Source organism: Oncorhynchus tshawytscha, linkage group LG25 (assembly GCF_018296145.1).
Source record: "Oncorhynchus tshawytscha isolate Ot180627B linkage group LG25, Otsh_v2.0, whole genome shotgun sequence".
In the NCBI taxonomy this organism is placed as follows: Eukaryota; Metazoa; Chordata; class Actinopteri; order Salmoniformes; family Salmonidae; genus Oncorhynchus; species Oncorhynchus tshawytscha.
The window spans coordinates 970818-994328 of NC_056453.1; the positions used below are offsets into that span (position 1 = coordinate 970818).

At 42.6% G+C, this 23511-nt stretch overlaps 1 protein-coding gene across 2 annotated transcripts in view; it reads right to left on the minus strand.

The window, feature by feature from the left end:
• Positions 1-23511, minus strand: part of ccdc186 (coiled-coil domain-containing protein 186) — a 1196038-nt gene that overhangs the window by 36902 nt on the left and 1135625 nt on the right. For both annotated transcript variants that reach the window (XM_024387342.2, XM_024387343.2), the window contains exons 8-12: positions 20034-20132; positions 19154-19240; positions 18146-18288; positions 17208-17463; positions 11607-11796 (exon numbers count right to left, since the gene is read on the minus strand). In XM_024387342.2, the coding sequence (XP_024243110.1) occupies positions 11607-11796; positions 17208-17463; positions 18146-18288; positions 19154-19240; positions 20034-20132 (775 nt within the window). The remainder of the gene's footprint in view (positions 1-11606; positions 11797-17207; positions 17464-18145; positions 18289-19153; positions 19241-20033; positions 20133-23511) is intronic.

The window sequence follows — 23511 nt, forward strand, 5'->3', positions numbered from 1 at the left end:
CAGGGCTTTGCGGGTGTAAGCCCCACCATCCTATATAACGGGCCGAAAGCCCTGGTTCCCTCATTCTTCACCAGTTCACAAGTCTGTTTGCTTTTGAGCCTGTGTAGAAGCTTTCTTCAGAAAAATTAGCTCTCAACTTTACTGTTCCATTCTGTTTGGGTTACAAGTTTCAAGATGTATGTATGGGAATCACATGGTATACACTGTCGAACAAAATACTTACTTGCAGGTTTCCGTCTCAACAATGCAACAATAACAAATAATAAAAGAATACGCACATAAAGTACAAAGTAGATGGATCAGTAGAATAGAATAAATGTTAACATAAGTTTACTACAGGAAGGCATAATTTACAGTCCATTTTAACACGTTTTGGGGAAGGGGAAATTGGGAGGCAAGTGTTTAAATTGTGCAGTACTTAGCAATCATAATGAGTCTGAAAGCAGTAGTTGTGATGCGTGGGTAGTATTCAAACCCCTTGACTTTTTCACATTTTGTTACGTTACAGCCTTATCCTAAAATGGAATGAACTGTTTTTTCCTCATATCTAAAAACAATACCCCATAATGACAATGCAAAAAATACATATATATTTTTAAATGTTTGCATGTTTATGACGCTACAAGCTTGGCACACCTGTATTTGGGGAGTTTCTCCCATTCTTCTCTGCAGATCCTCTCAAGCTCTGTCAGGTGGGATGGGGAGCATTGCCGCACAGCTATTTTCAGCTACTCCTGCGTTGTCTTGGCTGTGTGCTTAGGGATCGTTGACCAGTTGGAAGGTGAACCTTCACCCCAGACTGAGGTCCTGAGTGTTCTGGAGCAGGTTTTCATCAAGGATATCTTTGTACTTTGCTCCATTCATCTTTCCCTCGATCCTGACTAGTCTCCCAGTCCCTTCCGCTGAAAAACAACATGATGCTGCCTCCACCATGCTTCACCGTAGGTGAAGACGTGACACTTGGCATTCAGGCCAAAGAGTTCAATCTTGGTTTCATCAGACCAGATAATCTTGTTTCTCATGGTCTGAGAGTCTTTAGGTGCATTTTGGCAAACTCCAAGAAGACTATCCTGTTCTTTTTACTGAGGAGTGTCTTCCATCTGGCCTCTCTAGCATTAAGGCCTGATTGGTGGAGTGCTGTAGAGACGGTTGTCCTTCTGGAAGTTTCTCCCATCTCCATAGAGGAACTCTTGAGCTCTATCAGAGTGACCATCGGGTTCTTGGTCACCTCCCTGACCAAGGCCCTTCTCCCCCGATTGTTCAGTTTGGCCGGTGGGCCAGCTTTAGGAAGAGTCTTGGTTGTTCCAAACATCTTCTATTTAAGAATGATGGAGGCCACTGTGTTCTTGGGGACACAAGAAATGCAGACATTTTTTGGTACCCTTCCCTCCCAAGAGCTATGCCTCGACACAATCCTGACTCGGAGATCTACGGACAATTCCTTCGACCTTATGGCTTGGTTTTTAGACTCCAATCAAGTTGTAGAAACATTTCAAGGATGATCAATGGAAACCAGATTCACCTGAGCTCAATTTCAAGTCTCATAGCAAAGGGTCTGAATACTTGTGTAAATAAGGTACATCAGTTATTTATTTTTAATACTTTTGCAAAAGTTTCTAAAACCCTGTTTTTGCCTTGTCATTATGGGGTATTGTGTGTAGATTGATGAGAAAAAAAGATAGAATCAATTTTAGAATGAGGCTGTAAAGTTTTTCTTTTTCTTTTTTAAGTCAATAATTTCCAAAGGCACTGTATATGTGTGTATGTCTGTGTGGGTGTGTGTGTGCATGAGTGATTGCATGTGTGCTAAGATGCAGAAAATCAGAGCAGGTGGTCAGTCCAGTTCAACTCTTCAGCAGTCTGAGCAAGTTGAGATGACTTGTAGATAAAAACTGTCTCTGAGCCTGTTGGTATCAGACATCATGCTCCGATACAGTCTGCCTGACAGTAAGGGAGTGAACAGCTCGTGTCTGGGGTGTGTGAGGTCCTTGATGCTGCCTTCTCAGGCAACATTTCGAGAAGATGTCCTGGATGTGCTAAGCCATTTTCACCACACGCTGGAGGGCCTTGTCATCCTGGACGAGCAATTCAGACACTTTAGGAAGTAGCGACACTGTTGCACTCTCTTAACAAGAGCGGTGGTGTTGTTGGTACATGTTAAGTCCTCGATGATGTGGACGCAGAGGAACTTAAAGCTGCTGATTCTCTACTGCAGTCCCATTGATGTGGATCGGAGCATGTTCCCTCCTCTGCTTCCTGAAGTCAACAATCAAAACATTTGTTACGCTGATGTTAAAGGAGAGGTTGTAGTCCTGGAACAACAATGCCAATTCACCTACCTCCTCCCTATAGGCTGACTCGTCGTTGTTGGTTATCAGGCCTACAACGGTGGTGTCGTCAGCAAACTTGATGTTGTGCAAAGCCACACAGTCGTGGGTGAACAGTGAGTACAGCAGAGGGCTGAGGAAACACTCCTGGGGTGCCCCTGGTTTCATGCATGTAAACATCAGAAGCCTCCTCCCTAAGTTTGTTTTACTCACTGCTTTAGCACACTCTGCTAACCCTGATGTCCTTGCCGTGTCTGAATCCTGGCTCAGGAAGGCCACCAAAAATTCTGAGATTTCCATACCCAACTATAACATCTTCCGTCAAGATAGAGCTGCCAAAGGGGGAGGAGTTGCAGTCTACTGCGGAGATAGCCTGCAAAGTAATGTCATACTTTCCAGGTCCATACCCAAACAGTTCGAACTACTAATTTTGAAAATTACTCTCTCCAGAAATAAGTCTCTCACTGTTGCCGCCTGCTTACCGACCCCCCTCAGCTCCCAGCTGTGCCCTGGACACCATTTGTGAATTGATCGCCCCCATCTAGCTTCAGAGTTTGTTCTGTTAGGTGACCTAAACTGGGATATGCTTAACACCCCGGCAGTCCTACAATCTAAGCTAGATGCCCTCAATCTCACACAAATCATCAAGGAACCCACCAGGTACAACCCTAACTCTGTAAACAAGGGCACCCTCATAGACGTCATCCTGACCAACTGGCCCTCCAAATACACCTCCGCTGTCTTCAACCAGGATCTCAGCGATCACTGCCTCATTGCCTGTATCCGCTACGGAGCCGCAGTCAAACGTCCACCCCTCATCACTGTCAAACGCGCCCTAAAACACTTCTGTGAGCAGGCCTTTCTAATCGACCTGGCCCGGGTATCCTGGAAGGACATTGACCTCATCCCGTAAGTTGAGGATGCCTGGTCATTCTTTAAAAGTAACTTCCTCACCATTTTAGATAGGCATGCTCCATTCAAAAAATGCAGAACTAAGAACAGATACAGCCCTTGGTTCACTCCAGACCTGACTGCCCTCGACCAGCACAAAAACATCCTGTGGCGGACTGCAATAGCATCGAATAGTCCCCGCGATATGCAACTGTTCAGGGAAGTCAGGAACCAATACACGCAGTCAGTCAGGAAAGCTAAGGCCAGCTTCTTCAGGCAGAAGTTTGCATCCTGTAGCTCCAACTCCATGATTATCTCTAAATCCATGATTATCGAAAACTTCAACAAGCATTTCTCAACGGCTGGCCATGCCTTCCTCCTGGCTACTCCAAACTCGGCCAACAGCTCTGCCCCCCCCCCGCAGCTACTCGCCCAAGCCTCTCCAGGTTCTCCTTTACCCAAATCCAGATAGCAGATGTTCTGAAAGAGCTGCAAAACCTGGACCCGTACAAATCAAACTGTTACAGACCTATATCCATCCTGCCCTGCCTATCTAAGGTCTTCGAAAGCCAAGTCAACAAACAGGTCACTGACCATCTCAAATCCCACCGTACCTTCTCCGCTGTGCAATCTGGTTTCCGAGCCGGTCACGGGTGCACCTCAGCCACGCTCAAGGTACTAAACGATATCATAAACGCCATCGATAAAAGACAGTACTGTGCAGCCGTCTTCATCGACCTTGCCAAGGCTTTCGACTCTGTCAATCACCATATTCTTATCGGCAGACTCAGTAGCCTCGGTTTTTCGGATGACTGCCTTGCTGGTTCACCAATTACTTTGCAGACAGAGTTCAGTGTGTCAAATCGGAGGGCATGCTGTACGGTCCTCTGGCAGTCTCTATGGGGGTGCCACAGGGTTCAATTCTCGGGCCGACTCTTTTCTCTGTATATATCAATGATGTTGCTCTTGCTGCGGGCGATTCCCTGATCCACCTCTACGCAGACGACACCATTCTATATACTTCCGGCCCGTCCTTGGACACTGTGCTATCTAACCTCCAAACGAGCTTCAATGCCATACAACACTCCTTCCGTGGCCTCCAACTGCTCTTAAACGCTAGTAAAACCAAATGCATGCTTTTCAACCGTTCGCTGCCTGCACCCGCACGCCTGACCAGCATCACCACCCTGGATGGTTCCGACCTAGAATATGTGGACATCTATAAGTACCTAGGTGTCTGGCTAGACTGTAAACTCTCCTTCCAGACTCATATCAAACATCTCCAATCGAAAATCAAGTCAAGAGTCTGCTTTCTATTCCGCAACAAAGCCTCCTTCACTCACGCCGCCAAACTTACCCTAGTAAAACTGACTATCCTACCGATCCTCGACTTTGGCGATGTCATCTACAAAATTCCTTCCAACACTCTACTCAGCAAACTGGATGCAGTTTATCACAGTGCCATCCGTTTTGTCACTAAAGCACCTTATACCACCCACCACTGCGACTTGTATGCTCTAGTCGGCTGGCCCTCGCTACATATTCGTCGCCAGACCCACTGGCTCCAGGTCATCTACAAGTCCATGCTAGGTAAAGCTCCGCCTTATCTCAGTTCACTGGTCACGATGGCAACACCCATCCGTAGCACGCGCTCCAGCAGGTGTATCTCACTGATCATCCCTAAAGCCAACACCTCATTTGGCCGCCTTTCGTTCCAGTACTCTGCTGCCTGTGACTGGAACGAATTGCAAAATCGCTGAAGTTGGAGACTTTTATCTCCCTCACCAACTTCAAACATCTGCTATCTGAGCAGCTAACCGATCGCTGCAGCTGTACATAGTCTATTGGTAAATAGCCCACCCATTTTCACCTACCTCATCCCCATACTGTTTTTATTTATTTACTTTTCTGCTCTTTTGCACACCAATATCTCTACCTGTACATGTCCATCTGATCATTTATCACTCCAGTGTTAATCTGTAAAATTGTAATTATTCGCCTACCTCCTCATGCCTTTTGCACACAATGTATATAGACTCCCCTTTTTTTTCTACTGTGTTATTGACTTAATTGTTTACTCCATGTGTAACTCTGTGTTGTCTGTTCACACTGCTATGCTTTATCTTGGCCAGGTCGCAGTTGCAAGTGAGAACTTGTTCTCAACTAGCGTACCTGGTTAAATAAAGGTGAAATAAAATCTAAAATAAAAAATTAACAGTCAGTGTGGAGGAGGTGTTGCCAATCCTCACCGCCTGTTGTCTGCCCGTCAGGCAGTCCTGGATCAAGTTGCAGAGGGTGGTGTCCAGACCCAGGGCTCTCAGCTTGGTGTCAAGCTTGGAGGGAACAATAGTGTTCACGAGTCTGAGTTGTCGAACATCAATTCAAGTTTGGGTTTGTGTTGTCTTTTTACATTCCTAATGGATTTGTGGAGCTTGCACCTGCTTGCCTTGTACATGTAGTGCGCCACTGAGTCGTCGGGGTTCGTTCTGCTGACATTGAATGCTGCAGTACAGGCTCTCAGCATTGTATGGATACCTCCGATCATCGAGGGGTTTTTGGTTGGGGTATGTCCAGATTTTTATTGTGGGTACAACATCACCAGGCCGGGCAGTTCCCCGTCCCTTCCCGGGACAAGTTGCTCACATGCACAAGGGAGCCGTACGTCAAATCAAATCAAAAGCTGTGTTTGAAAACCCATACTAACATACTGTATACTACATACTTAACGAGTATATACACTAGATACTATATATTATTAGTTCATTTTAGTATACTGTAAACAAACACAATCCTTTCAGTTGAGCGTGCGAGCGCTTTGCCCGTCTACCGGAAGTTCATGCTGTTGCTATCCAACATCTCACTAGCTTGTTAGGATAACAAATTACTAGCTAGACATTTTACAACTTCGGGCGTGTTCTTAAATTTAATCTGGAGTGCCAGAGTGCGCTCTGGGCGTTTGTAAATTCAGAGCGTTTCACTCTCGGGGCTGGACGCTCTAGCCAAGGAGTAAGGTTGATTCCAGCGTTCTGACCTAACAACATCAGCACCCAAGCTAACTGGCTCATGTTGGCTAGCTTGCACTCCGACCATTATACTCGCCCTAGCAGAGCTGGATAAGCAGTTTTCATATTATCCAGAGCGTTGGTGACTAACTGTACTGCTGGCAACGATTAAATGACACATTTTTGCCGACGTTTACTGACACCGGCCATATTCATCAGGTGTTGAGCGTTAGTAAATTCATCAGTTGTTCTGCGCTCTAATCTTGTACACTGAAATCGGAGTAGATAACCAGAGCCAATTCATGAAAGTCCATCGAAAACTACAATGACTATCCCACTTAGCTAAACTAAGCATGACGTGAATAATCAAGTCAATAAACGTTGGGTAGTTAGTTATACCTACCATATAGTTAATATATATTAGTAGGCAACTAATCAAATCAAAAGTTATCACATGAGTACGCAGTTCAGCAGGTGGTATAGAGGGTGCATTGAAATACTTATATTACTAGCTCCTAACAATGCAATAAAATGTCAAACAATTAAAATAAGGAAAAATATTTCTATAATATATATAAGAAATATAAGAAATCAAGAACACCGGGACAAATCCAATCATCCACCCAAATAGCACTGTAACAGTACTCAAACGCAGTCTATACGTATGTACACCAGAAGTGACCAGTGGTTCAATGTCTCTATATCATGAGACCGCAGGATTGGCTGTGTGTGCGCACGAGTGTGAGTGTGTATGTAAGTGTGTGTGCATGGGTTTGACGTGTGTGTGTGATAGCTTGTGTGTGTGTTTTATGTGAGTGAGTGTGCATCACAGGGCACGGTACTGGGCAGAGGCCGGCTAGTGGTGACTGTTAAACTGTCTGTCCTGGTAATAGAAGATGTTTTTTTATATCTCCATCTTAGTTCTGATGCACCTGTACCGTCTCCTGTCAGACGGTAGCCGAGTGAACAGGCCGTGTCTTGAGTGGTTGAGGTCCTTAATAATGATCTTGGCCTTTCTTTGACATCGGGTGCTGTAGATGACCTGGAGGGTAAGCAGAGTGCCCCCGGTGATGAGTTGGGGTCCTTAATAATGATCTTCTTGGTCTTTCTTTGACATCGGGTGCTGTAGATGACCTGGAGGGTAAGCAGAGTGCCCCCGGTGAGGAGTTGGGCTGCTTACACCACCCTCTGGAAAGCCATGCGGTTGAGAGCGGAGCTGTTAACCATTCCAGGCGGTGAGGAGTTGGGCTGCTTACACCACCCTCTGGAGAGCCATGCGGTTGAGAGCGAGCTGTTAACCATTCCAGGCGGTGATGCAGCCTGTAGAATACTCTCAATGGTGCATCTGTAGAAGTTCGTGACGGTCTAGGGCCATGCCAAATTTCTTCAGCTGCCTGAGGTTGTAGAGGTGCTGTTTCACCTGCTTCACAAAGATGTTGGTGTGGCGAGACCATTTCAGGACCTCAGTAATGTGCACGCTAAGAAACTTGTAGGTTTTGACCCTATCCACTGAGGCCTGTCCACTGCGGCCAAAACACGCCTTTACAAGGTGTCAAAAGCGTTCCACAGGGATGCTGGCCCATGTTGATGCCATTGCTTCCCACAGCTGTGTCAAGTTGGCTAGATGTCCTTTGGATGGTGGACCATTCTTGATACACACGGGGAAACTGTTGAGCGTGAAAAACCCAGCAGCGTTCCCTTTCTTGACACAAACCGGTGTGCCTGGCACCTACTACCATACCCCGTTCAAAGGCACTTAAATATTTTGTCTTGCCCATTCACATGTCTCAAGGCTTACAAATCCTTTAACTTGTCTCTTCCCCTTCATCTACAATGATTGAAGTGGATTTAACAACTGACATCAATAAGGGTTCATAGCTTTCACCTGGTCAGTCTGTAGTGGAAAGAACAGTTTGTTTTGTATACTCAGTGTATGTTGATAACTGGTAGAAATAAATATCATTTCTATTCTACATGAAATTTCTTGCAAAAATAAAACACCATATTAAATAAACAAAAATAGCATCAATTTTCCTTTTGCAAACCATATCGGAGACTCAGAGCAGACAAAATAATGGTACAATTACATCTAAACGGTTGTAAATGTAATTTGACACATATCAGGGTTAATTTGCTAATCAATGGCCATAATATTGGGTTAAATTACATTCATTAGACCTATGATTCATTATTTGCCAGCAGCATACCACCCTGCAGCCCACTGCTGGCTTGCTTCTGAAGCTAAGCAGAGTTGGTCCTGGTCAGTCCCTGGATGGGAGACCAGATGCTGCTGGAAGTGGTGTTGGAGGGCCAGTAGGAGGCACTCTTTCCTCTGGTCTAAAAAATATCCCAATGCCCCAGGGCAGTGATTGGGGACATTGCCCTGTGTAGGGTGTCGTCTTTCTGACGGGACACTAAATGGGTGTCATGACTCTCTGAGGTCATTAAAGATCCCATGGCACTTATCGTAAGAGTAGGGGTGTTAACCCCGGTGTCCTGGCTAAATTCCCAAGATGTCCCTCATACCATCAAGGTCACCTAATCATCCCCGGCTTACAATTGGCTCATTCATCCCCCTGCAACTATTCCCCAGGTCGTTGCTGTAAATGAGAATGTGGGGAGTTTCTCCCATTCTTCTCTGCAGCCCAGACAAATGCAAAGTAGTGTAAATATATTGCTGTCAAGTTATGAGTGCATTTCCCACTACTTTGGGTTGTGTAATTATATTATAATTCTCACATGATGTGATGCTGAATGTACATTCATGACTACAACCAGCTTTCCATCCAAACGTTTTATGCGAGTGAAGTACATGTCAGATAAAACATTTTATGGCAGGCCTGATGGAAACAGAACATTATTCTGTAGACTTTCCAAAATTCCACAAAACAAAATAATCTAGACTAGATGGGATCTTTAGTGTCATTAAAATTAATTATGCGAGAAATATAGGTGGAAACTCTTATGTATAAATATTGATATAAGAACCAACATATCGAAGTAAACTTAGAATCACGCGATGACACTATAACTCGCCAGGAAAGCATGCAGTTCATTAGGATACAGATGAAATAAGTTATGAAAGCTTAATGCAGCTTTCCAATAAATATCGAGGGTCTTATTCTTGTGACATGATCATTGACGCCTGGCTGCCGTTCGACAAATAAAAATTATTTTGCTCTTTTGTCCATATTAATCTCATCATGTAGGCTTATACTAACGCTCTAGCCAACAGCGCGCACACTCACTATATAACACAATATTTTTTGTGAGGAAAAACATCAGTTTAGTTGAAAATGCGATGGAAACCCATGGAAACCTAGCTATTGTCACACAAAAATGATTATGATTTAGTAGAATAACAACATGTTACAATGCCTATGTGTAAAATTAATTTCTATGTCGTTTAGAAACTAAATCGTCCGTGCGCTGCACTGCGTTGTTCACCTTTTACTTAGTTGTTTCTGTGGGTTGGCCCTCATCAGCTCTGTAATCAATGTAATCCCATAGTTCGCTTCTGCAGCCAGTTTTGTCAAACTACAGACATAAAGGTATGATGTTGTCATTAGAAGAAGCCATGCTGTTCTCAATTTCTCTCTCCTCTCTCTTGCTTCTCAAAAGTGTCTCACACTATCAGCTGCATGAGCAAGTGCAAGTAGCCTGGCTAGCTACTGCTCCCATGAGAACATTCAGACAAATTACTAGACAGACTTGATGTACTCAATTCGTACATGACGTGACAGCAGTACCGAAAGTTACAACAATTCTAGTACCGAACCGTTTTTAAATTGTATCGGTAAAATGTGCAACACTCACTATTCCATATGTTAGCCTAGTAGACCCCCCCCCCTCATCACTTTGAACCCCCAGAAACAGTGGATTTTAAAGACTCACTCCAGTCTCCTTTTCACCTAATATATCAACCGATTTTCTTAACAAAAGATACATCTCAATAGGTGGTTCAGGTATGTCATGACACGGCTCAAGTGGGGAGGTGGGCTGCAAATTCGATCCGGGACCTGGGAAATAACATTTTTGAGGCTCCCTCCCATCTTGGCAGGGAAGAACACATTTTGCGGTTTTAAACCTAATTTCCTCCAATTCTACACATTTTGTCATGGAGCTGAGAGAATTGTGGTTTTAAAAGCTACACTGAACAAAAAATATAAATGCAACATGTAAAGTGTTGACTTGTTTCATGAGCTGAAATTAAAGATCCAAGAAAATGTCCATGCGCTTATTTCTAATCAAATTTTGTGCAAAAATGTGTTTACATCCCTGTTCGTGAGCATTTCTCCTTTGCCAAGATAATCCATCCACCTGACAGGTGTGGCATATCATGAAGCCGATTAACATGTGTAGTTATGTCACAACACAATGCCAAAGTTGAGGAAGAGTGCAATTGGCATGCTGACTGCAGGAATGTCCACCAGAGCTGTTGCCAGAAAATTGAATGTTAATTTCTCTACCATAAGCCACGAGAATTTGGCGGTACATCCAACAGATCAGATCTAAAACTCACATTTCTCAGGTCACCCAAAAAAGTCACATACTGCAGCTTTAACTTTTCTAAATACCTTCTATCTGGTTTAACTGTTTGTTTACATATAAACCTTATTTATTTTTTGTCATTTTTAATTAATTGTTTTACACCTAGACGGTCTGCTCAAGACTTTTCTAGGCAGAAAAAAAACCACCAAGTTGTCTAAAAAAACACTATTTAGCTGAAAAAAAATGTTTTTACCCTTAAGTATGTGTACATTACTGTATTTATACTTGGGATATTGTTTGACAAATTGTTTGATTGATTGCCAACCCTGCCCGGGGTAGGGCTTCATCCTTTTGGTTACCGGCCCAACGCTCTTAACCACTAAGCTACCTGCCGGTTCCCCCGAAAGGGATGAGGGAGACTTCTCACCAGATTGACCCTCTTGCACGAGGGATGAGGGAACCATGGCTTGAGGCGTGTTATAAATTATAGGCAGGCAAGGCTTACACCTGCAAATCTCTTATTTGCCTGTTAGGCGAGATTGAATATGTCTTCAGCGAATGACCCACACAAGGCCATTTCCCATAGTGAAATGTCTCCCTCAACTGCTTCAGAGAACCGGGGTTACGTACCATAACTAGGGCTGTGATGGTCATGGAATTTTGGATGATGGTAATTGGCAATATTTCCATTTTAAATACTTTCAAATATAAATAGCTGACTTGGCAATAATATTAGAAAATAATGGTTTAAATAGTAAATATTTCACGTCACATGTAATTGAACCCAGGTCTGAAACGTGGAAGGTTTCTAACCTTGTGATAACATCTTGATTTGAGTGTGGTTGATTTCTGACGCACCATCAACTATGTAGTTAGACTGTGGACGGTTTCTGACCTAGAATTAGCTGCTTGGTCAGGTCCTTGATGTTGGCCGCCTGTTTCCTCTTCTGGGTATGCAACTCGTCCCTCTGCTCCTCCACACGGGTCTTCAGCTGGGCCGTCTCCATCTGCAGCGTGGCCCTCTCCGCCTGCAGAGCCTGGACCTCATCCTGCCGCAGGGCCTCCTCCTTCCGGAGATGCTCAGTCTGCAAAATACATTGAATATGCAAGTCAGATAATACAAGATAAAAAATGTGATTCTGTTTGTGTGTTTAAGGGCAGGGGTGCTCAGCTCCAATTCTGAAGGTCTGCAATCCTTGGGCCCAGTTTCCTAAATCATTAAAACGCTCATAGGAGCATTGTTATATCTGAGCTGTTTCTCAAAACCATTGTTACTAAAGTTGTACCTAACCCAAACTCTTGTAATGAGAGGCACTGCATAGCAGTGCAAGCTGTCTTGCTACAGATGCTGGTTCAATACCCGTGCCGCCCGCCACACTGGCAACACTTTAAGGGGCATTGCACTAATAATGGCGCTGACTAGGGAAACGTTCCCGCTGTTCTTAGTGCCAGTCTGCACGTTCACACTAAAACAATGTAACTAATAATGACATCTTTATGCTTTCGTTAATAAAATAATTACAAAAATACTCTTTCAAAATGACGATGTTTATTTAGTTATGGATCCATAACGAATTACTATGTGAATAAAAATGACTGAATTACAGAAATATCCTCTAATCCTCTATATGTAATTATTGGTGGAGAATCACATCATATTTTTCGATATACCATACGCGACAAGAGTCTCACTGGTATAAAGTAATGTGCTGTTAAAAGTGGTGTAGGTCTTATTTATATAAAGAGCATATTGAAGTTAGAAGCAATAGGATTTGAAGCAATAGCCTACAACTATTTTAGCACCATTTCGCGCTGCTCTGAGACAAGCATGGGGACTAAGTCTTGATAATGAGATTTTTATTTTCACTTAATCTCCGTTTGGGTCTTGGTTTAGACTAGAATTATAAAATGAGTCTGTAGAAATGTTATGCTCTTAGTGTAACCTTTATTTAACTAGGCAAGTCAGTTAAGAACAAATTCTTATTTACAAGGACAGCCTACTCCTTCCTCCCCGTCGGGGAATTGAACCCCAGTTTCCCGTATGCCCGCACGACACGGAGCTTCTTTAGCTAAATAGCCCAGTAGTGTGCTCCCGACTGCCACGGTGTACAGTGCCATATTTTCCGTTCCATCCTAACGGAAATCCAGAGGGTTTTTAGTTTTTCTTGGAATAGAAACACCATAATATTAATCAAATTAATTAAGCAAGTACCAGTCAAAGGTTTGGACACACCTACTCATTCCAGGATTTTTATTTATTTTTTACTATGTTCTACATTGTAGAATAATAGTGAAGACATCACAACTATGAAATAACAACCATGGAATCAGTTAAGAACAAATTCTAATTTACAAGGACATCCTACTTCTTCCTCCCCATCGGGGAATTGAACCCCGGTCTCCCGTGTGCTTGCATTCTCTAGTACATCCACTATTGAAGACTATCAAATGCTTCTCAAAGATGCTCTCTGGTGGTCAAACTAGCATTAACTAGCATTAATAGTACCAGTGGTTCACACTTAATTAATGTGCCATAGAATTCTGTGGCACCATGCAAGCTGCGCCACAGTACATTGCAACTTTTAACAGACAAACCACTGTATTTAGTCTAGGGTGTTAATAATAATTTTCTGATTTAAATTGATATATTAAGTTCTGAATCAAAAACAAAGGTTCTGTAATATTAACAGTAAAATAAAGTTCTGTCGAGACCAAATACTTTACTCAATTTCAACTTATTTTTAGGGGAAATTGTGAGTTACTTAAAAAAATTGTCGTGGCCAAAACTATCACCACCACGTTTCCATTTCCTCTCTCTCCTTTATTCCTTTCTCGAGCGTGCAGAGGGGCTGTCAACCGTTTAGTGAAATAGGTTTTGTTGCAAAAACATGTTACTATCGATGTTCCCAAATGTTCCCAAACATGTTACTATCGATGTTTCACTTGGTTTCCCAAATTAAGTACTGGGTAGCTGTAGGAACAGGGTTTGGAGAGCCCATGGCATATTAATAAATATCACCTGTTGCGCAGTGTGAGCATGCTCCTCAAACAGTGGTTGATGCATGGCGAGAAATAAGTGTTCTTATATTTATTTCTCAGCTGCTCATTTTAAGTACAGCTCCGCTATAACACCGAAATGGGCATCATTGAAAAATGGACCGGTAGGAAACCGTGTGGCCTCCATTCGCTAATCGAGTGCATGTCTTTTTCCCATGCCCATTTGATAAATGGGCCACTCTAAATATTACATACTAGTAAAGACAAGATTAAATTGAGAATAGTCTGATGGGTGAACATATGATCACTTGATGAGAGAACAGCTGTGCTGCCTGAGACAAGGAACAGAGCACAAGGTTTTTTGCAAATTTATCAGATCATCAATAGCCTATAGTTGCATCATGCAGCCCGTATATGTTTTGATTTCTAAGACATTCTAAGGTTTGTATCGTTCATAACTAAACTTGCCAAGTAACCCTAAGTCTAGCGTATAGGACCTGTTTCAAATGATTACTTTAACTCTAAACATAGCCACTTCATATGCGCACTCGCTCCGGAATGGGAATAATATCCTTTGTATTTTTATTAAATTATATTTTTATTACTATAAAAATAATATAATATCTTGTCAGCTAAATGAACAAGCCTACGGCCTGTCATGGAGCATAGCCAGATAACATACAGTAGGCTACCTCACACTGTTTTTCATTAAATGTTTCTTCAGATCTGACCAAAATAAATAATGGATTTATTGTGATGGTGTATATTAAAGTGATTTATTCTACCTTTTAAAAAAGTTTTCAGATTCAGAGTCAAAAACAATAATAGAAATATACACATAACAACTGTGGCAGTGATTAATAAATAAATGTTTGGGGTAGAGGGGTAGAGGCAGAGTAAAGATTGTTGAGGGGGTGGGGAGAATGACCATAGGGAGAGCAACATGACCCTTGAAGGGGTGTGGGGACCAAGTGAAATAAAAACAATAAAATACATCCATAGGGGGAGTAGCAGGGGGACCAGGCGTTCCACGGCGGTGGAGTTGTCGTACCAGGCTGTGATGCTGCCCGACAGTATGCTCTTGATGGTGCTACTGTAGAACACTGTGAGGGTCCTCGGGGACAGGCCGAATTTCTTCAGGATCCTGAGGTTGAAGAGTCGCTGTAGTGCCTTCTTCACAACGGTGTCCGTGTGATTAGAGCATTTCAGCTTCTCTGAGATGTGTATGCTGAGGAATTTTAAGTTATTGACCGTCTCCACGGCTGCCCTGTTGATGAGGATGAGGGCGTGTCCAGCCTGGTTCCTCCTGAAGTCCACAACCACAATCAGCTCCTTTGTTTTGCTAACGTTGAGGGAGAGAGGTTGTTTACCTGGTACCACGCAATCAGAGTGCCTACCTCCTCCCTGTAGGCTGTCTCGTCATTGATGGTGATCTACTACTGTCGTGTCGTCAGCGAACTCGATGATAGAGTTGAAACTGTGTGAGGCCATGCGGTCGTGGGTATACAGGGAATACAGGAGAGGACTGTATTCGCCTCCCTCCCCAACACACTCGACCCTCTCCAATTCAGCTACCGCACTGACAGAACCACGAACGATGCAATCGCCATTGCACTGCACACTGCTCTTAGCCACCTGTACAAAATGAATGCATATGTAAGGATGCTGTAAGGATGCTGTTCATTGACTACAGCTCGGTCTTCAATATCATAGTGCCCTCCCTATAAGCTCATTACAAAGCTCACTTCCTGACAGGCCGCCCCCAGGTGGTAGGCGACATTACCTCCGCGACACTGATTATCATGACGTGGACCCACATATGATCTTTGACTAGTCTCTTGAAGCACTTCATCATAACTGAAGTGAGTGCTACTGGTCGGTAGTCATTTAGTTCAGTTACTTTCCCTTTTTGGGCACGGGATGATAGTGGACATCTTGAAGCAGGTAGTTATAGCGGCCTGAGCTAGGGAGAGATTGAACATGTCCGTGATGTGGCTGGCTTTCTTTTTTTATACCATGATCGTTAGGAGCCCCTGCCACATAGGCCTTGTGTCCAACCCGCTGAATCGCTCCTCCACTTTGTCCCTATGCTTGTATTTCTCCTTCTTGGTTGATCTGCGTAAGTCATATTTGTACTGTTTAACCAAACTATTGTCCCCGGTCCCCTTGCCCTGTTTATAAGCAGAATCTATTTCAGTTTTCCTTCAAGTAGATGTAGATGTTCCAAAGGTGCACATCAGCTGCTTGTATGCATAGAGGCCTGGAGATGCTAAACGTGTGTATGTTAATTAAAGGTCAATTACCGTGAGACCGGCAGTCTGTTGCATAACAATAACCGGCAGACAAAATGTCATGACCACCACAGGCAATCTTACAAGAGCATTATCATCATGTGAACTATTTCACAGTACTATTCCAACCTCAGTATGGAAATATACAGTACCAGTCAAGAGTTTGGACGCACCTACTCATTCAAGGGTAATAGTGAAGACATCAAAACTATGAAATAACACATATGGAATCATGTAGTAAGCAAAAAAGTGTTGAACAAATCTAAATATATTTTATATTTGAGATTCTTCAAAGTAGCCACCCTTTGCCTTGACAGCCTTGCACACTTTTGGCATTCTCTCAACCAGCATCATGCGGCAGTCACCTGGAATGCATTTCAATTAACAGGTGTGCCTTGTTAAAAGTTAATTTGTGGAATTTCTTTCCTTCTTAATGCTTCCTTCAACCAGCTTCACCTGGAATGCTTTTCCAACAGTCTTGAAGGAGTTCCCACATATGCTGAGCACTTGTTGGCTGCTTTTCCTTCACTCTGCGGTCCAACTCGTCCCAAACTATCTCAATTAGGTTGAGGTCGGATGATTGTGGAGGCCAGGTCATTTGATGCAGCAGTCCATCACTCTCCTTCTTGGTCAAATAGCCCTTACACAGCCTGGAGATGTGGTGGGTCATTGTCCTGTTGAAAAATAAATTATACTCCCACTAAGCGCAAACCAGATGGGATGACATATCGCTGCAGAATGCTGTGGTAGCCATGCTGGTTACATTTTTGTTTACTACATGATTCCATGTGTTATTTCATAGTTTTGAGGTCTTCACTATTATTCTACAATGTATAAAACAGTAAACAAAGAAAAAACCTTGAATGAGTAGGTGTGTCCAAACTTTTGACTGGTACTGTATATAAAACACAGGCAAATTACGTTTTTGAATGCACTGGGCCTTAAACAAAAAGGAAAGAATGGGAGCCAGTACTTTTTGGGCTCTGTCTCTGTAGGTAATTAAATATTGCTGCCCTTTTTGTAATGTGCGTGTGTGTGTGTTGTACTATGTTTTTCTCTTTCTATTCTGTTTTCTTCTGTTCTATTATAGTCAGTTTGATCATTGATCTTTCCCCTGGGAAAAAATGTACTACCTGAAATGACCTTGAAAACCTCAATCAATAATGACAAAAACATTGAAAACAACAGTCTGTGTTGTGTCAACTCACCTGGTCGGCCAGTGCTGTCTGCGTCTCGTCCAGGCGGCACTGCAACTCCATGGAGTTGGTGCCCAGTCGGTCCAACTGGGCCTGTAGGCTATTGCTCTCCGACTGCAGCAGGGCATTCTTGCTGCTTAGCTTCTCCGTGAAGCCCAGGAGCTCAGCCTCCCGCTCCCGGCTGCCTTGCACATCCAGCTGGAGGTCGCAGATCTGGACGTTCACGCTCTCCACCTCCTCACGTAGACTGACCATCTCATGCTCATCCCTGAGGAAGACACATTGCACATCATATTTTGTTTTCTAATTATCTAGCAACAATTATTTGTAGCGATTTACAGTCACAGCGCATTCAACTAAGATAGGGGAGAAAACCACATTTCATACAAAATCACAGTCATTGCAAGTAAAGCTATCCTCAAAGCAGCTATCAGCAAAATCAGTGCTAGTAAGACACACACACACCATAAGTCAGTGTGCCCATAGAAGTGTACGTGTGGATTAGTGCACAGGGATGTCAATACGGACAGTGACAGCCATTTCTCTTAAGTTGCTCCCTTTCCTATGGCCCATTTATTTGTCCTCAGAATGCTTTGACAGGTGAAAAAAATGGGATGGAAAGTCGACCTCTACTGTGTTGCGTTTCCCTTTACAGTGCTGTCGAATCAATGAGGATTGGGAGAGATAGGACAGGATGCCACTTCAGAGAATTGGCATTCATTCACAAGGTCACACACTAGAATCAGCCAAATGGTGCAGAGGCAAGCAATACAAGATCAACCGACTAGTCTGTCTCTGTGTGTGTGTGTGTGTGTGTGTGTGTGTGTGTGTGTGTGTGTGTGTGTGTGTGTGTGTGTGTGTGTATGGAGGGAATGTTATAGTGTGTGAGGGAACACGAGTGTGACTGTCTTTGTTTGTCTGTGTGTGTGTGTGCACAAGTGTTGGCTCACCGTTGGTGCTGTTCCTCCAGTGCGTGTATCTCTCCCAGCTTGTCTCTCTGCCTCGCGATCTCAGCCTTCTGCCTGTTGATGATCTCTCTGTACTTGGAGAGCTCATCCTCCCAGCGAGGCCTCTCATCCTCCAGACACTTCACCTAGGACCCAGCACCGCGCATGCACAAGCGAGCGCACACACACACACACACACGAGAGAATCCCAATTTATACCTGGTGCTAACATGTGTCCTTTGTCCTGATCTTGTCCACATTCTGTTTGTGCCCACATTTTTTGACAAGTGTCAGTGTTTTCCATATATGCATTTAGCAGCGGCGCACCTCCACTGATAAATCGCAGCCGCCACTGCAATTTTAAAAAATAATAATACAAATTATTTAATTTCAATAATTTTTGGGGGGTAAAACATTTTCAGGTGTAAACTTTAATGAGTAAAACCAGATATAAAGCATGTAGAATAGATAATGGAGCTATATATTTTGTAATGACATCATCTTTGAGAACTAACAAATCATCCCCCCAAAAAAATAGACAGTCAGGGAGATTAAAAAATTCCAGACATGGGGCCCCCCCATTGATTTTGTGATAATATTTGAGTCACTCAGATAACATAAGAACAAGGCATAAGCCATGGCAAAATGTGTATAATTGCAGGAAATGTGCTTTGAAACTGTAATTTTCTCTCATACCCTAAATGACTAAATGTGTAGAATTACAGGAAAATAGCTTTAAAACTGTCAAATGTTCTCTCTGCCCAATGGCAAAATGTGTAGAATTGTAGGAAATTATATTTAAAACAGCAACATTTTGTCAGCAAAATGTTTTGTCTCCTGACGTAGTAAGGCAGACCCATTTCAATACCATGTGTAAACGTGACAGAACTTAATTAGATAGTGAATGGATTATCTTGATTGGATAATGAAATCCACGTTAGTGCAAGGTGTAAATGAGGCTAGAGAGACAGACAGACACACACACGCAGAGGCTATGGCACATACACACACCTTTGCCCGCAGAGTGGTCAGTTCATCCATTCCCTCATTGAATGTCCTCTTTAGGTCTTCTAGCTCCTTGGCCTTGGAACGGTGCATCTGTAAATTAAAGCAGAGGATTCGCTAGGTTAGCTAACAGTCTGAAAAGCTAGTGTTTCAGATCCAATTGCCACCTATTCGCGATGACGTTACAAAATGCTTTCTAGAATATGTACAGTAGTAAGAAGAATAGCTCATTTAGCATAATTTTAAGAATATTTTTTATATTGTATTATTACTTATTGTTATTGCATTGTCGAGAAGGAACCTGCAAGTAAGCATTTAATTTGACGGTGTATACCATGTGACAAATGAAACTACTGATGCTTTCGTACAACATTTTGGAATGTTCATTCAGATCGTCCATCTTTAACTGTTCTAAATGATTTAGCCAATGAGATATGGTTTTGCTTCCATTTCAGAATATCTGCTTTTGTTTTGGACACCGTTAAAGTTTGTTCATGTGAAAGCTTTCCTATTTCTCAGTAGCATGAAGTGACTTTGGGATATTACTCAAGCAATATGTGAAAGGTTTGAATCTGGAGAGCATAGGTGAGGTGAATGCAAACCAGCAATATCACTTCCAGTAAAGCAACATTAATCAAATCGAAGCTAAAACATCCTCATAAAAACAAACTTCCCAAAATACGACAAAATGTGCCCTTGAATTAAGTTGATATCCATGGCAACGGGGCATTGCATAAATGTGAAACTGAAGTGTTTTGAGTTGTGACCAATTGCTTAAATATTGATAATTTCTCTGAAGTGTTAATCTTAAAAGAGGGCAGTGGAAATGGGGCAGTGTGTAAGTGTATGTCGGTGTGTGTGTGTGTCTGTGTGTGTTGTGTTGGACCTCTAGCTGGTCTGTCTGTTCCTGTTTGTGTTTCTCCAGTTCGCCTTTGGTCTCGCGCAGCTTGGCGTCCAATTCGTTCGACTTGATCTCCTCTGACTCCTGAGAAAGCCGGGGGGGGTTAAAGAGAAAGCACAGAGAGGAACAGGGGGGAAGGAGCAACAGATGGAGGAAGGAGTGAGAGAGGATGGGGATAGAGAATTGAAAAATGAACAAGGATGTGGTAAGAGAAAGAGGAGTAAAGACGGATGGAGAGAAATCATAAGAGAGGAAGGAAAGAAACAAGAAGTAAAGAGAAAAGAGATTGATTTAAGTTTAAGATCATGTCAGAATAACCAGTGATTTCCACAAGAACATAGAGTAGCCAGCCAAATAGAAAAAATAGCCAGCCTAGCGATGCCAGGCCAGGGGGGGTCTGGCCCAAGAAGCTCTATTTTGGTGGCTTCTGGTACACTCTATTGCCTTGATTACATCTGAAATACACAGCGAAATAATTTAATACTTTATAGTTCATCTCCCAGATTGGAAAAATGTGTAGAAAGACATGACTGTACAATTGAAATGAAAATGTATGAATTCAGTGAATTGTTAGTTGTTTTGGATGTTGTCTTGGTCTAGTCCTACATGATCAGGAATAGTTTCCAAGTAGAACATGAAACCTTTAACATTTAACCTGTCTTCTCTTGAGATTAAAGTCTATTTACAGTTTTACTGCCAAATATTTATTGCAACAATGCGGTTAGTTCTTCAAATAATATATTTTCTTAAAACAAAAAAAATGACGTAAATAGCCCACATTATCTTTCAAAATAAAAGGTTTTGTTTTTCCAGGTAGAATATGCAAAACAAATTTCCACTGGATTCATGAAAATAATCATGATGTCATTCTGCCAGTTAATCATAGGCTACTTCGTAGTTAACATTTAATTGAAAAGGTTTTTGGGAAAGCTTTTCCATCTACCAGTACTGTTTTCATTAGCATCATCGCTAACGGCTACACAGTGGTATACGTGCACACGCACACACACAATGAATTTAAGGGTTTGTATCATTTGATTTACACAACATGCCTACCACTTTGAAGATGAAAAATATTTTTTGGTGTGAAATGAACAAGAAATAATAAGAAAAAAACAGAAAACGTGAGCGTGCGTAACTATTCACCCCCCAAAGTCAATACTTTGTAGAGCCACCTTTTATAGCAATTACAGCTGCAAGTCTCTTGGGGTATGTCTCTAAAAGCTTGGCTCATCTAGCCACTGGGAATTTTGCCCATTCGTCAAGGCAAAACCGCTCCAGGGCCTTCAAGTTGGATGGGTTCCGCTGGTGTACAGCAATCTTTAAGTCATACCACAGATTCGCAATTGGATTGAGGTCTAAGCTTTGACTAGGCCATTCCAAGACATTTAAATATTTCCCCTTAAACCACTCGAGTGTTGCTTTAGCAGTATGCTTAGGGTCATTGTCCTGCAGGAAGGGGAACCTCTGTACCAGTCTCAAATCTCTGGACGACTGAAACAGGTTTCCCTCAAGGATTTCCCTGTATTTAGCGCCATCCATCATTCCTTCAATTATGACCAGTTTCCCAGTCCCTGCCGATGAAAAACATCCCCACAGCATGATGCTGACACCACCATGCTTCACTGTGGGGATGGTGTTCTCGGGGTGATGCGGGGTGTTGGGTTTGCGCCAGACATCGTGTTTTCCTTGATGGCCAAAAAGCTCAATTTTAGTCTCATCTGACCAGAGTACCTTCTTCCATATGTTTGGGGAGTCTCCCACATGCCTTCTGGCGAACCCTAAACGTGTTCACTTATTTTTTTCTTTTAGAAATGGCTTTTTCTGGCCACTCTTCAGTAAATGCCCATCTCTGTGAAGTGTACGGCTTAAAGTGGTCCTATGGACAGATACTCCAAACTCCCCTGTGGAGCTTTGCAGCTCCTTCAGGGTTATCTTTGGTCTCTTTGTTTACTCTCTGATTAATGTGTTTTTGTGAGCGGCCCTCTCTTGGCAGGTTTGTTGTGGTGCCATATTCTTAATGGATTTAAATGGTGCTCTGTGGGATGTTCAAAGTTTCTGATATTTTTTTATAACCCAACCCTGATGTGTACTTCTCCACAACTTTGTCCCTGACCTGTTTGAATAGCTCCTTGGTCTTCATGGTGCCATTTGCTTGGTGGTGTCCCTTTCTTTGTGGTGTTGCAGACTCTGGGGCATTTCAGAACCGGTGTATATATACGGAGATCATGTGACAGATCATGTGACACTTAGTTAAATAAAGTCCACCTGTGTGCAATCTAATTATGTGACTTCTGAAGGTAATTGGTTGCACCAGATCTTATTTAGGGGCTTCATAGCAAAGGGGGTGAATACATACGCACGCACCACTTTTCAGTTTTTTTTTTTAAATATTTCACTTCACCAATTTCGACTATTTTGTGAATGTCCATGAGATGAAATCCAAATAAAAATCCATTTCAAATACAGGTTGTAACGCAACAAAATAGGAAAGCGGGGTGAATACTTTTGCAAGGCACTGTAACTACAACCAGTTAGCATGTCGAAGATTTTAGAGTTCCGACTAGCACATGAACGCGGCATAATTCCAACGTATGCATGCCAGCTGGAAATCTTTGCATAAGTTATTGTACCCTACTGATGACGTTACGAGCGTAATTGAGAAATTAGGGAGAGGTTTAATTAAAGAAGAAAGGTTTGACTTTTTCAAATGCTAGTTAAAACCTGTTTGGGCTGCAGCATTTTCACGTTTGGATGAAAAGCGTGCCCAGAGTAAACTGCCTGCTACTCAGTCCCAGTTGCTAATATATGCATATTATTAGTAGATAGAAAACACACTGAAGTTTCTGTTTCTGTTTGAATGATGTCTGTGAGTATAACAAAACTCATATGGCAGGCGAAAACCTGAGAAAAATCCAACCAGGAAGTGGGAAATCTGAGGTTTGTAGTTTTTCCAACTCTTGGACAATCGAATACACAGTGTCTGTGGGGTCATTTTGCACTTCCTAAGGCTTCCACTAGATGTCAACAGTATTTAGAACCTTGTTTGATACTTCTACTGTGAAGTGGGGCCGAATGAGAGGGGAATGAGTCTGGCAGAGAGCCACGAGCTTGTGACGCGCGTTCCATTGCTTTTCTTCAGACAAAGGAATTCTCCGGTTGGAACATTATTGAAGATTTATGTTAAAACATCCTAAAGATTGATTCTATACATCGTTTGACATGTTTCTACGAACTGTAATATAACTTTTCGTCTGAACTTTTGCCTGGACCTGCCCGCGTGTCGTGAGTTTAGATTGTGTACTGAACGCGCGAACCAAAAGGAGTTATTTGGACATAAATGATGGACTTTATGGAACAAATCAAACACAAATTGTGGAACTGGGATTCCTGGGAGTGCATTCTGAAGAAGATCATCAAAGGTAAGTTAATATTTATAATGCTATTTCTGACTTCTGTTGAC